This window comes from Notolepis coatsorum, assembly GCF_963971535.1.
Source record: "Notolepis coatsorum genome assembly, chromosome: 9".
In the NCBI taxonomy this organism is placed as follows: Eukaryota; Metazoa; Chordata; class Actinopteri; order Aulopiformes; family Paralepididae; genus Notolepis; species Notolepis coatsorum.
Window position 1 is genome coordinate 129076703 of NC_140173.1, and position 23407 is coordinate 129100109.

At 46.5% G+C, this 23407-nt stretch overlaps 1 protein-coding gene across 1 annotated transcript in view; it reads left to right on the forward strand.

Annotated features, from left to right (window-relative positions):
* The window catches only part of ryr2b (ryanodine receptor 2b (cardiac)), a gene marked incomplete at both ends in the record, with an annotated part of 396550 nt that overhangs the window by 206355 nt on the left and 166788 nt on the right, over positions 1–23407 (forward strand). Inside the window, 6 exon segments of the mRNA XM_084321996.1 lie at positions 1686–1849; positions 18857–18935; positions 19169–19258; positions 19747–19884; positions 20047–20124; positions 22020–22095. Coding sequence (XP_084178122.1) covers positions 1686–1849; positions 18857–18935; positions 19169–19258; positions 19747–19884; positions 20047–20124; positions 22020–22095 — 625 coding nt within the window.

Genomic DNA, 23407 nt, shown 5'->3' on the forward strand with positions numbered 1-23407 from the left:
AAGCTTCTTCTGAGTCTTTCTGTGCTCGCCTTGAGACTCCGGTATCGCTTGCCTGACCGCAGCAGTTCAAAGAGGCAGTTGTTCGGGTGACTGGAGTCTTTAATGATTCTCTTAGCCTTGCCCTTGCAACGCTTGTTGTAAATGTTCTGGAGGGTGGGGAGCCCCCCTCCAATTGTGCGTTCGGCTGAACGTGTCACTCTTTGTAGTCTGCTTCGGTCTTGTGCAGTGCTATTCCCAAACCAGGAGGTGATGTTGCCGGTCAAGATGCTCTCTATTGTACATGAGTAGAAGTTCTTAAGGATCTTCTGACTGACTTGGAACTTCCTTAGGCGCCTGAGGAAGTAGAGGCGTTGTCGTGCCTTCTTCACAACACTGTCAATGTGTGTGGTCCATGTCAAGTCCTCGGATATGTAGGCTCCGAGGTACTTAAAGCTGTTGACTCTCTCAACCGGTGCCCCGTCGATGCTGAGGGGGCTGTAGTCCTTGACCCCCGACCTCCTGAAGTCCACAATCATCTCCTTTGTTTTGCTGACGTTCAGGGAGAGGCTGTTTTCCTGGCACCATCCCGCCAGGACCTTGACCTCTTCCAGGTAGGCCCTCTCGTCGTTGGCAGAGATCAGGCCCACCACCACTGTGTCGTCAGCAAATTTGATGATTGTATTGCTACTCCGCTGAGCCACACAGTCGTGTGTGTACAGGCGGGAGGTGACGAAGGCGTGGATGAGGGTCTCAGCTGTGGTGTCGGAAAGTGATGGTTAAAGTCTGGAGATGTTTCTGAGGTGGAAGAAGGCGGATTTGGTGAGGGAACTGACATGGGATTGATAGGAAAGGGTGGAGTCCAGGATAACGCCCAGGTTGCGGACCTTAGGGGATGGGCCGATGGAGCAGCCGTCTATGTTGAGGGTGAGATCCCCAACCTTCCGGAGCAGGGCCTTGGGTGCCACAACCATGAGCTCAGTTTTATTGTTGTTAATCAACATTAAATGAGGAGGTTTTGTTAATCAAAACATACCACCAGACCTAGTATTGTCTTAGTATGTGTATTTTCCCCAAAAGATGTCCCAATTTCCCAAATTCCTGAGCTTAACTTCCCATGGAATATGTCTGGAAATGTTCCTCCCATTTTCAACCCCACGCAGAAGTGGTTGAAAACCAAAGCAGTCTCAGCAATACATGTACGTTTGTATCAGCTAGACTGACTGTAAATTACATATTTATTTCCTTTTTATTTCTTCATTATTGCTAACGTCAAAGGGGACATATTATGGAGAATAGGATTTGTCTTGTATTTGAACATTTGAAAGGTTATTTAGGTGCTGGGCAAGAATGACAGATGTCTCCCTCGCTGTTAAGCTAGGCAGGGAAGGAAATAATGAATTTCATTGGTGTGTGCAATTCCCAAATGTATTGGTAGGTAAAAAGAGGTGCTAGGAAATAAACGATTGACGTTAAATGTGGACTAGTTTCTTTTTAAAAAAAGATTCAAGGAAGTCATAATATATGACGCATATTATACAGGTACAATTGTTGAAAAGACACATAATATGTCCCCTTTAAACATGTTCCATCATATCAATACATTTTCATTGTCTCTTTTTCTGCGTCTATCTTTCTACTTCCTTATCATGTCCTCTTTCTCCCTGTGCCCCCCCCCCCCCCCCCCCCCTCACTCTTTCTCTCCATAGCCCTATGAGTCAGAGTTGTTCAGGCTGTGTCTCCAGTGCTTGTCTGCGGTGGCCGGGGCTCTGCCTCCGGACCACATGGACCCGAGCTGTATGTCCCGGACGGAGAGACAAGGCTCCGTGGACACAGAGGGACACTTTGACCCCCAGCCCATAGAAACCTCCAGGTGAGATGTTCGCCTTGTTCACTTTGCCGACAATATCGGTCCACCGTGATGCAAAGGCGGTGCTGATGCGGAGGTAGTGCCCATTCACTCCAATGTTAAAGGAACACGCCAACATTCTGATAAATGATGCTTAAGATAAGATATTCCTTTATTGATCCCCTTGGGGAAATTCAGGCATCATGGGGGGGAGGGGTACAGGTAGTAAAACAACACAGTATACAGGTAGTAAAAGACAACACAGGCAGTGTAAACAATTTGATCAATATGGTCAATATAATTTACTATCTGACTAGCTGAGGAATATTCACATTATTCACAGTGTCACATAAGGTGCAGTATGCATGAGGTAGTGTTATAATTTACTATCTACTGAGTATACATTAATCAAAGTACCAGGGTAGTCTACGTTGTCCCCCTTGGGTTCCTATAAGTCCCAGGTCAATGTCTGGTAGCAGTCGCTGTCGCTGCCCCCTGTTGTGGGGCCTGGAGGCTGCTAGTCGCTGCCCACTGTTGTGGAGCCTGATGGCCGCTGGTATGAAGGACTGTCCGAGGCGGTTAGTTGAGTGTCGGGGGGGAATGAGTCTGTGGCTGAACGAGCTTCTCATCTTGACTAGCTCGTCGTAGAGGGGGTGGTAGGGGTTCTCCATGATGGCATCCAGCTTCCTTATCATCCCCCTCTCTACCATCACCTCAAGTCTAGGTAGCTCGACTCCCACCACGGAGCTAGCCTTCCTCACCAGCTTGTTGAGCTTGTTGGTGTCCCTTGAGTTGATGTAGCCTCCCCAGCATGCCACAGCATAGAAGAGGATGCTGGCCACAACAGACTGGTAAAAAGACTGCAGCAGTTTGTTGCACACATTGAAGGACCTGAGTCTCCTCAGGAAGAACAGCCTGCTCTGTCCCTTCCTGTAGAGGGCCTCTGTGTTGTCCGACCAGTCCAGTTACCGTCTTCTCCAGAGTCACGGACCACAAGCCTTGCTAAAACCCAGGAAGAGGTGTTTTTTAACAGCTATGGCTAGTGGTCCGTATCCGATTCCATCAATTTGTACTAAGCTAGGCTAGCTTGCAGCCGGATAGCTTTCTACTGAATGCACAGAGAGGATGGTATCTATCTTCTTGTTTAACTCATTCAGCGCCGGGGATTAGACGGGTCCCGTTGTAGCTATGCCACGCTTTAAAGATAGGAGTCAAAAATAATATTCCAACTGTTTATCGCCATCTGGTCCATCTGATGTCCATCTGGTCCACAACATAACCCACCACAACATATGGATTGGGGGCACTGACAATACACAGGACTAATTGACACACAAACAATTAACACTGTATGGTGACTGCTCTTAAAAACCTTTGTGTATGTTATGTACAGTAGATCTTGGGAAATAACCATTTCATTTTGGGGTTCCAGGGAATCCATGCATACAGAGATATTCTCTAAAAAGACAGAACTTTCAAAGCGGGAGAAGAAGGAATTAAAAGTGTTTGGCAAGTCAGTGCTATTTACTCCTCTAATAGTAATGGATTTATTCCTCCCAGTATTAGTGTTTGTGTTTATGGAAGCCATGTTCTTTATACCTTGCCATGCGGCTCTGAGGTCTTCACTGCTATATTGAGCCTCTATCTTGTCCTTATACATTTGTTTGGCCTTCATGATCATAGATGGTCACAAGTCTGGTTTGTCCATAGCCACATCTTCAAGTGATTCTTAAGAATAAGAAAACTTGAACCCTCCCTGACTGAGAGTGGTATGCTCTTCCATCTACAACCTCTGCCAGTGGGTCTTGGACTTCCTGACAGGAAGACCCCAGGTGGTGAGAGCAGGCAACTGCACCTCCACATCCATCACTCTCAACACAGGTGCCCCCCAGGGCTGTGTTCTGATCCCCCTCCTCTACTCACTGTACACACATGACTGTGTGGCAAAGCAAAACAGCAACACAATCATGACGTTTGCTGATGACACAGTTTTGGTGGGCCTGATCTCTGCAAACGATGAGAGGGCCTACCTGGGAGAGGTAGATAACCTGGCGCTGTGGTGTCGGGAGAACAGCCTCTCCCTGAGCGTCAGTAAAACAAAATAGATGATTGTGGATTTTAGGAGGTCGGGGGCCAGGGACTACAGCATCGACGGGGCACCGGTCGAGAGAGTGAACAGTTTTAAGTACCTCAGAGTCCACATATCCCAGGACTTGACATGGACCACCACACATTGACAGTGTAGTAAAGAAGGCACGGCGCCTAAGGAAGTTCAAAGTGAGTCAGAAGATCCTTAAGAACTTCTACTCATGCACAATAGAGAGCATCCTGACTGGTAACATCACCTCCTGGTTTGGGAATAGCACCGCACACGACTGCAGTAGACTACAGAGTGGCCCGATCAGCCAAACAATTGATTCAAGATTCAAGATTCAAGAGTTTTATTTCACATACATACCAGGGCATACAGTGAAATGCGGGTGGCCATGCCCGCTTCGATTGTGCAATAATACTAATAATAAAATAGACAGGTGTTGTGGCTGAAGGTTGTTTAACACAGCAGGAGACGATATTTCCAATTGTAACAAATAGGTAATTTATTTAAGAAAAGAAGTTCTTAACAGCAAGAGCTATGGGTCGAGCAGAGGATCACCACAGCTTGAACAAAAAACACTCTGACCCCAATCCCTTTGCCTGTCCCCTAAATCCCCTCTCAGTCCTGCCCCCCCATGACAGATATGATGACGTATCATATCATGTCAGATCTGACATGACGTACATTAAGATGATACGTAGATTTAACATCGGAGAGAGAACATGAAGAGAGATAAACAAGATATGATGTCCACACACGATATGATGTAGAGAGTGAGATGTGTGTGTGTGTGTGTGTGTGTGTGTGTGTGTGTGTATGTGTGTGTGTGTCTGTGTGTGCGTGCGTCTGCGTACAGACGTATGTGTATTGTATGTGTGTATTGTGTCACAGGGAATGTGTGTGTGTGTGTGTGTGTCGGTGTGTATGTCTGTGCGACTGTGTGTGTCTGTGTACATGTGTGTCCGTGCTGTGCCTGTGTGAAAGAGAGAAAAGAACAAGATATGAAAGCATACAATGTACGAGATTACCAGCACACAACATGCCGTACTGAAATGTCCATCTGTTCCAAATTGTTTTAAGAACGTCAGCCAGACCGTCTTTCAGCACTGCTAGTTGACCTATATTAAACTAGTCCACCTCATACACATTTTCCCCAACATTCCCCCATTTGGGGCTATCCCTAGTCCCACCCAAATCATATAACCAAGAAAATGTGAACGTCTAACTAAACGAGAAACCATATTTATATAATAAAAGTTTAAATGGCTGATCTAAACAAGAAACCTAGCCATATAATAAATTTTAAATGTCTAACTAAACAAGAAACCTTACTTCATTCACTGGACCCCTAACGGACCAACAAAGGCTGACTACCGTTCTCACAATAAACACAAAACCGCTCAAAACAAGAGTAATAATAAAACATCAAAAAAAAAAAAAAAAAAATACCCCAATTTATAATCCTAACCTGACAGACAAATCCCCCCAACCTCCACCGCTTACCAAATGAGCCACAGTTCCGGCCGGAAACCGCGAGTCTCATCAGGGAAAGGAGAAGTTGACCGTCAGAACTAAACATCCCTCCCAAAAAAATGACATTGTCTCTTCCATAACATTGAGTCCCAGTGTCCATCGCTCAGCCCCCCTTCCATGCCCACGCCATAGTCTCCTCACCGTATTGCCAAAAGTCACATTTTGCCAATACAGCAACCACCACGCCACACCTCCAGTCCTCGTAGAAGCATGTCCCCATGCCTGGACGGGAGGCGCTGGTACCGACCTCACCACGTGTCCCCCCATCTTCGACGGGAGGTGCCCATCTTGCCCACTGCGTTAGCCCCCCCCTTTGTCCCTCCAGTCCCCAGAACCGATCCCCAGACCACTTCTTCTCCATGCTTCCTCAGGCTCAGAACCGACACTCTGCCGATGCCCCTTCCCATTCCGGTTTGACCAGGACCACAAGTAAAATAAACAAAAACAATAAAAAAATAAAAAAACAATGCAATGATTTTCAATGGTTGCAATCTCTATGCCGAAGGATCATTAGAAAATCAGACTAAAATTCCTAGTTAAAGGAATAAACCAACAAAACTGCACTCAGACCATCCCCCGTCACTCTTAAAGGAAAGAACCAACAAAAAGAAAATGTCCCTACCTCACCATACCCCTAATCCTCTATCCCCTCGTCTCCCTCTAAGGCAGCATAAAGCTGAGGATATGGCCCGATTTGTGGCTCAATCTCTTTCTGTCCCACCATCAGCATTTGGCTCGTTACGTGTGAAGTTACCAGCCTACCCAAGAGAGGCATACCACAACAGAAAAGGAGAACCAATATCAACCCTGCCACCCCAATGGATATCCCCGTCTGCATCACTATGCTTCCCCACTGTCCCAATCTTTCCAACACCCCACTCCCCCACCATTCTTCATTCCGGCCAGAATTCCCCCTCAACTCCTCCCTCAAATCCTTCAGCTTAGCCATGGCCTCGGAGAACTTTCCCCCTGGCCCCACATTCGTCGGAATGAATGTGCAGCAGTACTGTCCAAACATGGAACAGACTCCACCCTTCTCCGCCATTAACCAGTTCAGAGCCTGTCTATTCTGCCACGCCACCGTACTGGTCGCGTGCATCTGGTCCCCCATTGCATCCAACGCCTCCTCGGTGTAATTGAGATACCGCTGCTGATTGTAAAACAAATAGTTGATCCACCCGGTGTTCTTATTGACCGATATCCATGGCAGAATAGACTCAAACCCTGCCGCAATCTCATTCTTAGCCATGAACTCGGCTGGAATGCCCCTTGGCTGTCCTATGCTGTCCAGATACACCCTTGGGTCTGCCTTGTAGCTACGCTTCGTTCGAGAGATAGGAGACTCAGAAGGTCCTTCCGTCACTGATAATGGTAGGACCACCATTGGCATGATCGCCTGAACCCGGGCACATCTACCTGACCAATCTAAAGGAAGTGTATTCCTCAACCTCCTACCGCCGCAGAGCCAGTATTGGTCCGCCAGTGCCATATCCTGGACATGAAAAGGGCAAGCTACAGGCCGTGGGTTGGTATCCACTCCCTTTAACACGACCCCGTGTCCACACTTTCCTTCTTTTGTGCAGTTAGTCGTGATGCTCCAAATAGTAGTGCACCGCCCCTCTGCCACCTCCCCTACATCCCGGGTCCCCTCCTTTTGCAAGCACTCGAAATCCTTGGTCAGCCATAGTTTGACACCTCTGGGTATTGGCAACCCCGTCGCTACCCCCTGCACACGTACATCCAATTTCCTACAACGTTCCCGCATAGTGACATCCTTGAAATCCGTGACGTTTCCTGCCGCCTTAAAACGACTAGAGCCGAGAAACCCCAAACACTCTGCCTCGCACCAAGGGCGACTATTATGGGGCCCCTCCCATGCCTCTGCGTCCCTGTCACACTGAGCCCAACTGAACTTCGTGCCCTTCACCAGCAGCCTATCCGGACGTGCCTTGGAGCAGACATAACAATCCTCTATCTGATTCTGCGCGCTCGTGTACTGGACCCACTTAAACCACTCATTCCCTAAAGCCGCCCTATACATCGGGTCAGCCTCCGGGTCTTCCTCGTCATAGTCATAGTCGCCCCCATCTTGTTCCCCGGAAGGAAGCAAACCCCTCAACCTGGCCCAGAGTGAGCCCGCTGAGTCCCTCAACGTTCCGGCTGTCCTCTGGAACATATCCTGTCCCCCCACCTCTTCCGACTCAGTGTCCTTGACCTCCCTTTTTCCCCTCACCCCTGTCCCCTGTGATTGGTTCGGGACAGGCTCAACTCTCCTATCTACCCCCACAACCCGATCCTCGTTAGTATAATGGTAAGTATCCCCGCCTGTAACGGGGGAATGGTCAAAATCAAAAACATGCCCTTGCGGTCCTACGGGAAACACCCCGTTTGGTTGTAGTCTTATCTTCTCCCCCCCTTCCTCGATGGAGGGAAGAGGGGGCGCCTGATTCTGAGCCTGGTCATGAAAGCCTGCTGGTACTTGAGCCTGAGCGGGACCCCGTGGGACTCCTACCCACTCAAACCCGTCATCCTCAAGGACGGGTCGACCGTGACGGTTCTTAATGACGTCGTTGTGCCCGGCCGACCGTCCGCACACTGCTGCCAACATCTGCGGGAGCATCAGCAGGCACTGCACCTTCCAGTTGCCGTCTCGGACCCTCCATGTCGGGTTCTGCATAACTGCGATCGATTGTATCCCCCAAGAGATCGCCGCTGGCCTTTATGCAGTGATTGAAGTGGAACCAGGTCGCTGATCCTTTGACTTGGACTGCCGTTTCAGTCGATCGGATCACCTCGTACGGGCCCTCTCTCCGGGGTGATGACCACTTTCTCTTGTGGACCTTTACGAAGACCAAGTCCCCAGGGATCAGTCTCGGTTTGGTGGCTTCCTTCTCCGCCTCCTTCACCCCCTTTCTCTCCTTTCTCTGCTCCTGTCGAAACACAGCTTCATGTATTTTAGTCACTTGCTGAAGATATTTTTTCAGATCTTGCTAAAAAATATCTAATGCCGGGCCCCTAGCCAGGTGTCTAAATGGCGGTGCTGGCATGCTGCGGCCTGTAAGCATTTCATGCGGTGTTAGCTGTGTTTGGCGGTTTACGCTGCTTCTAATAGCCATCAGAGCAAGTGGCAAAGCATCAATCCAGTTAAGCTTAGTTTGCATACAGATTTTCAACAGTTTGTTTTTAATGACCAGATTGGCCCTTTCCACCTTCCCCTGCGACCCGGGACTATAGACACAGGAAAGGCGCTGTCTTATACCTAATTTCTGCATCAGCCCTTTAACCACCTTGTCGATGAACTCGCGGCCATTATCGCTTTGTAATATCGTGGGAATTCCAAATCTCGGAATGACCTCGCGACACAGGAACTTGATCACTGTGTCCGCGTTCTTGTGTTTAGATGGAATGGCCTCAATCCAGCGACTAAAGCAGTCCTCTACTACCAGGAGGTATCGTTTGCCCTGCACTGGCGTTATCATGTCTGTATAGTCCATAATCAGATGTCTGAATGGTCCCTCAGGGAGGGGTGTGTAAGCCGCCACTGTCGGTACTCCTTTGCGCACATTGCCCTGTAAGCATGTTAAACACCTGGCTAGTGTAACGTCAATTTGTGCCTGAAGCTTTGGGGACCAAAATCCCATTTTCGTGATTCGTTTCAGGGTCTCTGCTCTTCCACAGTGATCAACACCATGAGCCTCAGGTATCACTAAGGACAGAAGATCGATGGAGGCGACTATCAAACCGTTATGACTCCTCCACAGACCATCTGCCCCCCTTACAGCCCCCCTCTCCGTCCACGACTGTTTCTCGGCCTGCGTGGCTGAGTCCTGAAGATCACTCAAATTATCCTCAGTTACCTCAGTCGTCAGTTCGGCCGCAAACATCAGAACAGCCGTGGACGGCACCGCAGCCGCCGCCTTCGCGGCCTCGTCCGCCGCGTTGTTTCCCGTTGTCACAAAGGACAGGTCTTTTCTGTGTGCCTGGCACTTTACGATAGCAATGCTTTTGGGCAACTTTACAGCCTGAATAAGCGCCACAACCTGCTTGTGGTGAAGGATCGGTGAGCCGTCCGATTTCTTAAAGCCTCTTGCCTTCCAAATGGCCGCGAATAGGTGGCATACGCCATGCGCATACGCAGAGTCTGTAAAGATGTTAACCGTGCGATCTTTAGCTATTATGCATGCTTCTGTTAGTGCTATTAGTTCTGCAAGCTGGGCCGAACATGGTTGCATGCATTGTTCGGCCTTTCTTGTTAGTGTTTCTCCGTTAGGTTTGCACTGTACGACGGCGTATCCTGACCTTAAATCTTCCCCCTCCCGATAGCAGGACCCATCCACAAAAAGTGAGAGTTCTGCTATCGCGAGCGGGTCGACTCCCAAATCAGGACGGAGTTTCACGAAAGCCTGTACCTCCACCTCACACTCATGCGGTTGACCCTCGCTCGGGAGTGGTACCAGATCCGCCGGGTTACTGCCGTGGCATGTTTTTATCGTAACGTCCGAGTACTGCAGGAGCCTCATGTAAGCCTGTTGCCGTTGGCTGGTCAGAACAAATTTGCCTCTTTCAATCAAGTTTGCCAATTTGTGATGTGTCCAAATGCAAATGTCATATCCCATTGTCACGGCCGTTGCCTTCTCATACATCAAATGTGCTGCGGCCAGGGCCTGATAACAAGGTGGCAGACCCTGCTCTACCGGCGAAAGAGCTCTAGAGTAATATGCTATCGGTTGTTTTTTCCCACTCCCCCCCTGTGTTTGAGTCAGGACAGCTGTCGCATGCTGCGCTCTATGTGAGACGAATAGGTGGAAACACTTCTCATAATCCGGCAGCGCCAGGGCAGGGGCCTGTAACAACAGACGCTTAATGTTTATGAACGCGTCCTCCCCCTCCTCGGTCCATGTCAAGGGAGCGCGAAGCTTGTCTGTACCCGCCTCTTTTATCATCATCCTCAACGGCGCTGTCGCTATCGTATAGTCCTCCACCCACTCAGAGCTGTACCCAGTCATCCCTAAAAACGTCATCATCTGTCGGACCGTCAATGGCCTAGGTGCCTTGGATACAGCTTCGAGCTGCGTGGGTGAGATGCTTTTTATGCCCTTTTGAATGACGCGCGACAAGTACTCAACTTTTGGCTGGCAGTACTGCAGTTTTGAACGGGATGCCTTGTGGCCTCCCACGGCTAATCCACTCAAAACTTTGATGGAGTCCTCATGGCACTGCTGACGTGTATCCGAGCAGATTAGAATGTCATCTGCATACAGTAAAACCGTGCTGAGTAGTGTGTCGCACACTCCTTGCAAGTCTTCCTTGAGCGCCTTCGAGAAGTAATGCGGCGAGTGCGCGAACCCTTGTGGCAACCGGGTGTAAGAGTATTGTTTCCCCCTGTGGGTAAAAGCAAACAGATACTGAGACTCTTTTTCCAATGGAACACTGAAGAATGCCTGCGTGAGATCAATGACCGTATAGTACTGCGAGCTACTCGGGATGTTTGTCAGGAGGGTGTGTGGATTAGCGACTTCCGCCTCTGGTCCAGACACCACGTCGTTCACCGCCCTCAAATCGTGTACCAGTCTGTACCTAGCCCTGTCCGCCTTTAGCACTGGGTGGATAGGTGTATTACATCTGGATTTGAAAGGGACGAGCACTCCCCCCTTTAACAGTCCCTCAATCTGATGTGATATAGCTTCCTCCGACTCTGGCTTCATTGTATACTGTCTGATAAAGGGTGGTCTACAACCCTTCTTTAACCTGACCTTCACTGGCTGTGCCGACAATATTAGACCCACATCTGTGTCGTGTTTTGACCACAACCGTTCCGGGGTGCGCGCCAACATGTCCTGTTCCAGCAAAGCATCCGCCTCTGGAATAACGCAAGGGTCTCCTGGTAATCTGATTACTTGCGGTTTTGCCAAAACTGACAAGGAAATCATTATTTTTATGAAACTCCCATCTGCGCTGTTCCAAATTAGCGGAGATTCCGTGGAGACCCACCTTTGAGTCTCGGATTCCTGTATCATTGAACCTAGATGTTCGGATTCGTAACCAGGATTTATTCTCAGAGTGATGTGTGGGGCGGCGTCTCTTAGTCTATGTTGTTCCCGTAGATACTTACTCGTGTTAACCCTCAACGCCGCGCCCTGTCTCCCTACAATTATCGTAGATGAGTCAATCTGCACCTGCTCGGGCTGTCCCTGCAACCATGCCTTGTTCCTAACTAGGTCACTATTCGTCAAATATTGTAGTGTGCAATGTGCCTCCATGTTTGTTTGTCTAGACTGAGGCAGTTGGGTTTTCAGAAATGGCTCCCAGGGGGCACAGACCCTTTGCAGCTCTGCATCTATGTCGCCCAGCCAGAACACAGTGGCCTCTTTCTCCCCCGTCCCTTGTAGCATCATTTGGTACACGTCTTGTTCAATTTGAATCCCCTCAGGCGTACATAGGATTTTACAGCCTAGTTTACACATTGCATCTCGTCCCAAGAGATTGCGCGGGGTGCTGTCCGAAATTAATACAGGTATTGTTATGGTCTTGTTGTTATACGTCATAGAGATTGGATCTGATGTGGGTATTAATTGTGTTTTTCCCGAGAATCCGACCGTCCGAACATACTGTCCAGACTGGGGTAAGTGAGCGGCGTATTTTTGCTTTATGCAGGAAAAACCTGCTCCAGTGTCTGCCATCATCTCTGTTAATTTGCCCTCCACTAGGACCTGCAGAATAGGTTCTTGCTCAGCTCCCTTGGAAACCACAATCATTTGATTTCCCCCCGTCGCATTCTCTGGGCACCCCTAGTGATTACCCCCCTGGTTTCGGGGCCCTCCTGTCTCCCCCTGGTCGTGGGGCCCTTGTGACTCCCCCTGGCGCACGGGTCTTCCATACTCCGAGCCGGGACGGTATGGTTGCCTACATCTCATTTCCCTGTGTCCCTGCATGCCGCAGTTCCAACAGTGGAAACGGGGAAACTGTTGTTCGTTCCCCGGTCCCTGTGTAAACCGTGGGCCTGATTGCCCATTCCCTGCCTGCCGCCTGGACGCCTGGTTCTGTGAACTATAGCCATAACTTCTCACTACCTGAGGTGCAGGCGGGGGTCCCTGGTCCTGCATGGGTGGAGAGGTAGCAGATGACACCATTACTGCCTGCAACCTCCTTTGGGGCTGCAGTTGTTGCTGAGTTAACTTCCTTGCGTCATTTCTATCCTGATCCCTGACTTTCTGCTCCTGAGCCCTTTGCTTCTCCACACTATGTGTTACATGTGCACAGAACAAAGGATAAGTCATGTCCATTAACCCCACCACGTCTTCCAGTCTATTCTTAACCACCTCTGGAAGCCCTCTCATCACACTTTCTCTAAACATCGCTCTCTGCAACGGGTCAATTTCTGGGTTGTGTCCTAGCTCACCTCTCCACTCCTTCAGTATTTTGTTCACATAGCACATGTTCACCGGCAATTGCGTGACATAAGGTGGGGATGTTGGTTTCCCTATATCCGTCTCTCTCTGATTTAGCGCTAAAGCTTCCTGCCTGTATGCTCTCCCCTTCTGGGCGTAGAGCTTCATTACCCCCAACTCTTCTGTCCTCTTTTTCAACCTCTTTTTGCTGCTGTCGCCTGGCTTGTGGTTACGAATCATTACATTCATCTCTTCGCATATGTCGAGATCAAAAGTACCTCCGGAAGGCCATTTTGTGTCCCCGGCCTTTGTACGCCTCTGCCAACGGACACCAACCTTGAGAATTAGGTTCTTTATCAACGGGTTGGTGTCCAACAGTATGTCCTCTGCTGTATGCATCGTTGTTTAGTGTGTATATGTGTTTATTGTGTTGTGTGTGTGTGTGTGTGGTTGTACTTCAGCTACTACTACTCTACAACTACCTACTACTCTACAACTACCACTCCAGGAACAACAGTTAACCTAGATCTACTCTCTACAACTACCACTCCAGGAACAACAGTTAACCTAGATCTCCTACTCTACAACTACCACTCCAGGAACAACAGTTAACCTAGATCTCTCTACAACTACCACTCCAGGAACAACAGTTAACCCAGATCTCCTACTCTACAACTACCACTCCAGGAACAACAGTTAACCTAGATCTCCTACTCTACAACTACCACTCCAGGAACAACAGTTAACCTAGATCTCCTACTCTACAACTACCACTCCAGGAACAACAGTTAACCTAGATCTCCTACTCTACAACTACCACTCCAGGAACAACAGTTAACCTAGATCTCCTACTCTACAACTACCATTCCAGGAACAACAGTTAACCTAGATCTCCTACTCTCTACAACGCTACTACAACTCGGTGTGTGTGTATGTGTGTGACTGTGTGTGTGTGTGTGTGTGTGTGTATGTCGGTGTGTGTGTCTGTGTGTGTGTGTGTGTGTGTATGTGTGTATGTCGGTGTGTGTGTGTGTTTGTGTGTGATTGTGTGTGTGTGTGTGTGTGACTGTGTGTGTGTGACTGTGTGTATGTGCGTCACAACCCGCTGTCTACCGGGACACAGGAATGTGTGTGTGTTTGTGTGTGTGTCAGTGTGTGTGCGTCTGTGTGTGTGTGTGTGTGTGTGTGTCTTTGCTGTGTGTGTGTGTGTGTGTGTGACTGTGTGTGTGTGTGTGTGTGTGTGACTGTGTGTGTGCGTACTGTGTGTGTGTGTCGGTGTGTGTGTGTGTGTGTGACTGTGTGTGTGTGTGTGTGTGTGTGTGTGTGTGTGTGACTGTGTGTGTGTGTGTGTGTCTGTGTGTAGTGACTGTGTGTGTGTGTGTCTGTGTGTGTGTCGGTGTCACAACCCGCTGTCTACCGGGACACAGGAATGTGTGTGTGTGTGTGTGTGTGTCGGTGTGTGTGTGTGACTGTGTGTGTGTGTGTGTGTGTGTGTGTGTGTGTGTGTGTGTGTGTGTCTGTGTGTGGTGACTGTGTGTGTGTGTCTGTGTGTGTGTGTGTGTGTGTGTGTGTGTGTGTGTGTGTGCGTGTGTGTGACTGTGACTGTGTGTGTGTGTGTGTGGTTGTGTGTGTGTGTGTGTGTGTGTGACTGTGTGTGTGTGTGTGTGTGTGTGTGTGTGTGTGACTGACTGTGTGTGTGTGTGTGTGTGTGTGTGTGTGTGTGTGTGTGTATGTATGTATGTCTACCACCAGGGGTCAGAGAGAGAGAGAGAGAGAGAGAGAGAGAGAGAGAGAGAGAGAGAGAGAGAGAGAGAGAGAGAGAGAGAGAGAGAGAGAGAGAGAGAGAGAGAGAGAGAGAGAGAGAGAGAGAGAGAGAGATGGCTGTGAATGAATTGAAGGAGAAGGGAAGAAGGGCCTTTTATGCCATCAAAAGGAAAATTCCAATTGACATCCCAATTAGGACCTGGCTCAAAATTCTAAATTCCGTAATAAATCCAATAATATTATATGGCAGTGAAGTGTGGGGTCCATTAACTAACCAAGATTTCCCAAAATGGGAAAAACACCCATTAGAAGTACTGCATGCAGAATTGTGCAAAAACCTACTTAAGGTCCACAGACACACTGCCAATAATGCATGCAGGGCAGAACTCGGCCAATACCCCCTAATCATTCAAATTCAAAAGCGAGCCATAAAATTTTACACACACCTCCAATCAAGTGACCCCCACTCCTACCACTACAAAGCCCTTCAGAGCCAAGAGATGAACCCAGATAAGAGTCCCCTCTGCCAGCTAGTCAGAAATCTCTGCCCACAAATGCCTCAGGACAGATACCAAAAAATCTGGCTTTTATAAAATAAATAAAATTGATCCACAGTTTATCCATCTCCCTGATAATCAAAAGCTGTTATATATATGTGGGGAGAAAAGTCAGTGTACAGTATTAGCTGCAAAATATGTAGATGGTTGTCATACAATAAGAGAACAAGCCCTGTAAATACACGTATCTGGGTGGCTACATCTGTAAAATGACTACCCGATTGAATGATTATTTTGTAATTTAATATGTTTCTGTTGATTGTTTTACTTATTGCTAATATTATGGTATGTTTTATTGCTTAATAATATATATGTTATTGTTTGTATATTGGACTTGATTTGGCAATAAGTATGTTGATATTTCATGCCAATAAAGCCTATTTGAATTGAATTGAATTGAATTGAGAGAGAGAGAGAGAGAGAGAGAGAGAGAGAGAGAGAGAGAGAGAGAGAGAGAGAGAGAGAGAGAGAGAGAGAGAGAGAGAGAGAGAGAGCTATCTCTCTTGGCAGAACGCCCAGACCTGGGAGCTGGCTTTCCGCCCAGAATGAGCTATCTTCAGCAGTTTTTTGTTTTGAAAATTTGAGAGTCTTATCTACAGAGGACACAGGAACAGTTATGTGAAAGGGGTCGGGGAGAGGTTTGAAGAGGTTTGAAGAGGTTTGAGGAGATGGAGAAAAATTTTGACCAGAGGTCGAAAACATGCAATTAAAATTGATTAGTGGCGCACTTTATGGCTTGTTAAAAGAGGAATCGCCCCAGTGTAAAACACCTCACCAGTCGTGTTCGTTTTAGCCGTCCATCCAGACCTCGTCAACACAGTCAGCTCAACTTTTCCCTCCCGCAGAAACTCTGACGGATATTTATAATAACAAGCCCAACGCTTACCTTTTTGTCGACAACCGGCAGAATTTCTACGGGAGAGGTCCGGAGCTGGCCGTGTGAGGGGGCCCGGCAGGGCGGTCTACAGGTCAAGGGTCACCAAATGTTGTGGCTGAAGGTTGTTTAACACAGCAGGAGACGATATTTCCAATTGTAACAAATAGGTAATTTATTTAAGAAAAGAAGTTCTTAACAGCAAGAGCTATGGGTCGAGCAGAGGATCACCACAGCTTGAACAAAAAACACTCTGACCCCAATCCCTTTGCCTGTCCCCTAAATCCCCTCTCAGTCCTGCCCCCCCATGACAGATATGATGACGTATCATATCATGTCAGATCTGACATGACGTACATTAAGATGATATGTAGATTTAACATCGGAGAGAGAACATGAAGAGAGATAAACAAGATATGATGTCCACACACGATATGATGTAGAGAGTGAGATGTGTGTGTGTGTGTGTGTGTGTGTGTGTGTGTGTGTATGTGTGTGTGTGTCTGTGTGTGCGTGCGTCTGCGTACAGACGTATGTGTATTGTATGTGTGTATTGTGTCACAGGGAATGTGTGTGTGTGTGTGTGTGTCGGTGTGTATGTCTGTGCGACTGTGTGTGTCTGTGTACATGTGTGTCCGTGCTGTGCCTGTGTGAAAGAGAGAAAAGAACAAGATATGAAAGCATACAATGTACGAGATTACCAGCACACAACATGCCGTACTGAAATGTCCATCTGTTCCAAATTGTTTTAAGAACGTCAGCCAGACCGTCTTTCAGCACTGCTAGTTGACCTATATTAAACTAGTCCACCTCATACACATTTTCCCCAACACAGGTAATAAAAATGTATATAAAAAGGGCATGATAAAATAGACATGTTAAATTCCTGAGATTGTTAGCTACAGTACGGATTTAAGGCACTGGGTCCTATGTACACTACTATAAAATATACAGTTTTTACTCTATATCCCTATGCTATACTTGCTATATCTAAACTATACTATACAAGAACCACATTGGTTCTTTCCTTAAAGTGACCTTTATTTTTCTCGTTCTTTTAAAGTGTCCTTTCCATTTTGTCTTAAAGTGACCGTTTGTGTGTGAGTGATTGCAGCATGTGTGTTGTGTGTGTGTATGTATGTGTGTGCTCATGTGTACTTATGTGTGGAGAGTTCAGTGTTCAGTGTTCTGACGGCCTGTTGGAAGAAGCTGAGCCGTAGTCTCTCTGTTCGCGTTGCGTGTGTACATAGGCGCTTGCCTGACCGCAGCAGCTTGAACAGGCTGTTATTGGGGTGGGGCTCACGCTGCCCCCGATACTTCCTGTTTCCGCCGCCCCGGCGTCACCCAACTGACCTGTAGGAGTCGCTGTCCACAACGTCCAATCCCCACCCACCGGCTTTCCCACCCTCTAACACTGCCAATTGTGTTAGTATGACTGCCGGCCAAGCCGGTAGCAACGCCGAGAGCTGGGCTCGATACCAGCATCTCCTGCGTTAGTGGCGAGCACCTTGCCCACTGCGCCACTCAGCCGCCTCACTTTAGACACTTTAACACTACATTTTTACTCACTGTACTTAGATTGTACTTAGGTTGTACTTTAGCTTGTATATTGTATTGTATATTGTATTATTCTATAGTGTCATTCCTCTTTTACTACTTTTTTACTGTATGAAGCAGATTCTCAGGGGCTCATACAGAACCAAGCATTTCACTGTAGATTATATGTACGTTATTTGTGACGCATAAAAACAAACTTGAACTTGAACTATTCCACAGTGCACTTCCTCTAACTGACAGAACGTTTTGACCAAAAGTGGTCCGTCTACCCGGTACTTCACCATCCCCTCTAGCCGTGGCCCTAGTGACCCGAGAGGTGGATGTGCTGGTTGTCTTCTGCTTAATGGACTCCTCTAGAGGAGGTGGTGCCAGCCCATCCAGGTTGACTTTTGTTTGTGTCTCTAGCATTTAGTATCTAGTATCTAGTATTTATTAAAGATGCATAATAGAGGGCGGTTAGGTGGCCGAGCGGAGATTGCGTTCGTCACCAGCCCCGGAGCTGTGAGCTGGATTCGCCTGTTCGAATCCAGCTCACAGCTCCGGGGTTGTCACCAGCTTGGCTGGCCGTCTGCACTAATACAATTGGCTGTATTAGAGGGTGGGAGAAGCTGGCGGGGTGGGTCCGGGTCGTTGTAAACAGCGACTCCTACAGTTCGGTCGGGGCGCCTGCTAAGCGCGGATAGGACTCAAGGGGGATAGTGTGGTCCTCCCACACGCTACGCCCTCTCGATGAGAATCCGCGCTGCCAGGTGAAAAGAAGCGGTGATTGGCTGGACGTGTGTCGGAGGAAGCACGTGGTAGCCTCCACTCTCCCAGATGATCTGACTGTGGGGGGTAAGTGCGCAGCGACCAGGAAGGGACTGGGAATTGGCATACGACTAACATTGGGATGGGAGAAAATCGGAGGAAAATGGAGGGGGAAAAAGACCAAAAAAAAAAAAAAAAAAATGCATAATAGAGCAATAAATGGGTAGACTACTACTAAAGATTACAGTCAATCCTAACCACCAGTTAGTCGACTAATGAACCAAAAGGTGGCAGCCTTATGGCAGCCTTATGGCAGAGATTGATATGGAAGTTGTGCTTTTAATTAGCAGACAGAAATAGCCCAGGATTAATATTTATGAGCCTGTAATATAAACTTAATTTCTGTCCCATACATTAATCTAGGCCCTATTGATCCACCATTGCATTCTTGTTTACTTAATGTGTGTTCCTGTATGGTGATTAAGCTGACTTATATTTTCTCTCCCCGCATTACAGCGTGTCAGTACCAGAGAGATTGGAGTTTGTTGTGAATAAGTACGCCGAGCAGACTCATGAGAAGTGGTCACTGGACAAGGTAATATTATGACGATCATCCATCAAATGTGAGGGGCCTGTTAAAAGTTGACAGGGTGATGGATGACATCCTGCTCAAAACGGTGACGTTGGATAATGAATGTCTGTTTGGCGCTGTGCAAATATTTGCCTGCGCTTTGTGTCATGGGAACTCGCTGAGGAAGATTAGCCTAATGTATACATTATTATAATCATGTCTAGTTCAGTGTGTGAATCTCTGTTGTCTCTTGTCAGTTTGCCAATGGCTGGGTCCACGGGGATCAGATGTGTGAGAATGCAAAGGTCCACCCTCTCCTCAAGCCGTACAGGGCTCTGGCTGAGAAGGTAAAACACAATACTCTTTGCACCGCATACCATCATTTAATAGAATGGCAAATCCCTGAGGCCCTTACTTATAAAACACACTTGTAAAATGTGGCACATCAAGCGTACTTGTTAAAATGTTCAAAAGCCTCAGTTCATGGTCATAGAATAATCTCCCCGTTTTACAATGCTTGTATATCTAATTGTGTGTTGTCATGTTTGTTTATGTGTTTGTTTAAAAAATAATTAAAAAAAAAAAAAGAAAAAAAAATCTCCCCGTTGCGTTGCTTACAAAAGTGAGCTTGTTAATGTTTGTTTTTTTTGCCTCATGGCTTATTATGACATCTGGGGAAATTGCATTCATACACAATTCAAATGTAAAATGTGAGATGCATTTAATTTGTTTTTCACTTTTTAATGGCACCAAGTATCTTCTGATGACTCTGATTATTATTATTATTATATTTTTTTTATCTCGACCACCGGTTCAATACCCTGGCTTTTCCCAGGACAAAGAGGCGTACCGCTGGGCTATCAAGGAGACAGTGAGGAGTATGCTGGCCTTTGGCTGGACTGTAGAGAGGACTAAGGAGGGAGAGACATTGGGCCTGCATGCCTGTGCACGCAGAATCTCTCAGTCTGGACAGGTATGTGTACCTTGACCACACCATACACTAGCAGTCTTCACTTTTTTACATGATGATGTCCTTTTTCATGTGAAACTGTATCAGTTTCCATAATGTCATTCATACTTCTATTTAGATTGGACCTACCGGTATGTGTTTAGTAATTCACTCTTTACTGTTCAGCTTTCTTTTGAAGGGGCCTCAACCTTTAGTCCAAAGCCTGTGGACATGAGCAGCGTCACCTTGTCCTGGGATCAGTGTGTAAGTCATCATCATCACAACCTTGTCCTGGGATCAGTGTGTAAGTCATCATCATCACCTTGTCATGGGATCAGTCTGTACGTCATCATCATCACCACCTTGTCCTGGGATCAGTCTGTACGTCATCATCATCACCACCGTGTCTTGGGATCACTGTGTTTGCTTTGGAGAACATATTTATAGAATAGTTCCATTATGTCTACATTAAGTCCAGTTTCCTTAAAAATACAGGCACTGTTGAAGTTTGCTGTATTTTGACTGAGCACATTGGGTGAACTTCAGTTGGCCATTGATCTCCAACCCTGTACTCAAGTCACCCTTTCAATTGAATCCCATCTGATGGGATTTAAAAAATCACCATATTTACCAAAACCCTGTAAATCTTTTTGATAATCTCCATTTCAAAAGCCCCTAGTGACTTCTGAGCCCAACAATCACAGTCTGCATATTTGATGAACTGGTGCCCTGGGCCATCCGCCCTACAGTTATTAGTATACAAAGTGTAAAGGACAGGTGATAGAACGCACCCCTGGAGCGCCCCTGTATCTGTACTACATGGACAACAGAGTTGAGGTGACCCTGACCTGTTGGGATCTTTGTCAAATAAAATCAATAATCCATAGATCATCAGATTGGTGCTCACCTGCAACTCTGTCAGTTTCTTGGACAGTACTGTATATGAGGTTGGATTGTATTGAAAGCAACTCCCAAAATCAAAAAATACAATCTTTGCTAGGTGTTGATGAACATAATGAAGCATTGTGATGACTACATGCTTCACACTTCTGTGTGAGCACTGAGCAGTAAAGCAAACTGCTAGTCATCCAGGGATCCTTCCACAGCAGAGAGCAGTGACAGCCAGTACAATCCTTTCTAGACATCTCATAAGTATGGCAGTCAGTCAATTATTCATGACCTGTATCTTTTCCATAGAGTTGGAACCTGGCCCTCATTTAATGAGCTCTGAAATAGTCTGTGGTAAGGTCTAGTTAACTTCTGTGCTCCTCGGTCCCTTCGCTTTGTTGCCATTTAGCTTACAAAAGGTACATTTAACCTCCCTCTCAATAACCTCAATAGCCACCTTCCATGCCTTTCAATTCATTGATACATTTGTTGTGTTCTGAACTGAATTTCTTGGCAATCAAACTGACGGTAAAAATTATTTAGATCATCTGCATATTTAGCCTCATTTTTAACACAAAGGCCCTGAATCTAGGTTTGAGACCAGTGATTCATTTAACATTTCATTGAGTTATTTCATTACGCATGGCTGGGTATTTGCAAATACTTTTATATATGGTTTTAGTGGGAATAACAACATCTTTGCAGGTGTTACAGTCAACATACTAGTTGTATGTAGGTAAAGAGTCAGCCAGGGAACATACGTTGAAATCACTGCTGACAAGTTGAACTGCCTCCGGTGAATTTGTCTCTGCTTGTAATATCGGCTCAGAAAGTATGGCACGCAAATTCTATCTCCCTTGGTTGCACATGGATAGCCAGCAATTCAATGTCCTTAGTACATGATTCCTTCACTGTTATGTTTCAGTATGTAAGTAAGGATCAGTGTGTAAGTCATCATCACCACCACTTTGTCCTGGGATCAGTGTGTAAGTCATCACCACCTTGTCCTGTGATCATTGTGTAAGTCATTATCATCATCACCACCTTGTCCTGCCTGGGATCAGTGTGTAAGTCATCATTACCACCATGTCCTGGGATCAGTGTGTAAGTCATCATTACCACCATGTCCTGGGATCAGTGTAAGTCATCATCTAAAGTGCTTTACACACAGCAGTCACAGTGATCTCAGTCACTGTAGAAAAGAGCAGCAGCTACGGTTTACAACCATCTCAAATACAATTTTAAGTTGTCCTTTCTATTCTGTTTTATAGTCTATGGCTGAACAGTTGGCTGAAAACTACCATAACTCCTGGGCCAGGAAGAAGAAACTAGAGCTGGAGGCTAAAGGTAGAACATCTGCGTTACAGTATTTACCTTTATTACCTGGTGGTATGACACAGAGTATACACAGTATGAGACGAGAGTATACACAGTAGTATGAGATTATACACAGTAGTATGAGATTATACACAGTAGTATGAGACTGAGAGTATACACAGTAGCATGAGAGTAGACAGAAGTATGAGAGTATACACAGTATGAGAGTATACACAGTAGTATGAGAGTATACACAGTAGTATGAGAGTATACACAGAAGTATGAGAGTATACACAGTATGAGAGTATACACAGTAGTATGAGAGTATACACAGTAGTATGAGAGTATACACAGAAGTATGAGAGTATACACAGAAGTATGAGAGTATACACAGTATGAGAGTATACACAGTAGTATGAGAGTATACACAGAAGTATGAGAGTATACACAGTAGTATGAGAGTATACACAGTAGTATGAGCGTACACACAGTAGTATGATAGTATACACAGTAGTATGAGAGTATACACAGTAGTATGAGCGTATACACAGTAGCATGAGAGTATACACATAAGTATGAGAGTATACACAGTAGCATGAGAGTATACACAGTAGTACGATAGTATACACAGTAGTATGAGAGTATACACAGTAGTATGAGAGTATACACAGTAGCATGAGAGTATACACAGTAGTATGATAGTATACACAGTAGTATGAGAGTATACACAGTCGTATGAGAGTATACACAGTAGTATGAGAGTATACACAGTAGTATGAGAGCACAGTATGAGAGTATACACAGTATGAGAGTATACACAGTAGTATGAGAGTATACACAGTAGTATGAGCGTATACACAGTAGTATGAGCGTATACACAGAAGTATGAGAGTATACACAGTAGTATGAGAGTATACACAGTAGTATGAGAGTATACACAGTAGTATGAGCGTATACACAGTAGTATGAGAGTATACACAGTAGTATGAGCGTATACCCAGTAGTATGAGAGTAGGACGACGGGATGGGTTAATCGCAGAGACGAATCACATACATGCATCGCATGCATGCCGATTAATGACCTCTGAGCAGGTCCTAAATTATTATTATTATTAGCCTCATTAGCCTCATTTATTGATCGGGTGGATGGCTATCAAAACAATGCCTGATCAGCGTGTAATTTACGTGAAAAAGATCTTACCGTGGGCCGGTTGGATCTCCCAGAGCATTTCCCAGTTATCGATCGCCATCTGGTAGATCGATATGTCCATTGGCTGATGATATATTCCGTTACTGCATAGTGAAATCCGCGTCCCAAAAGGTATTCCAAGCTACAGGCTAC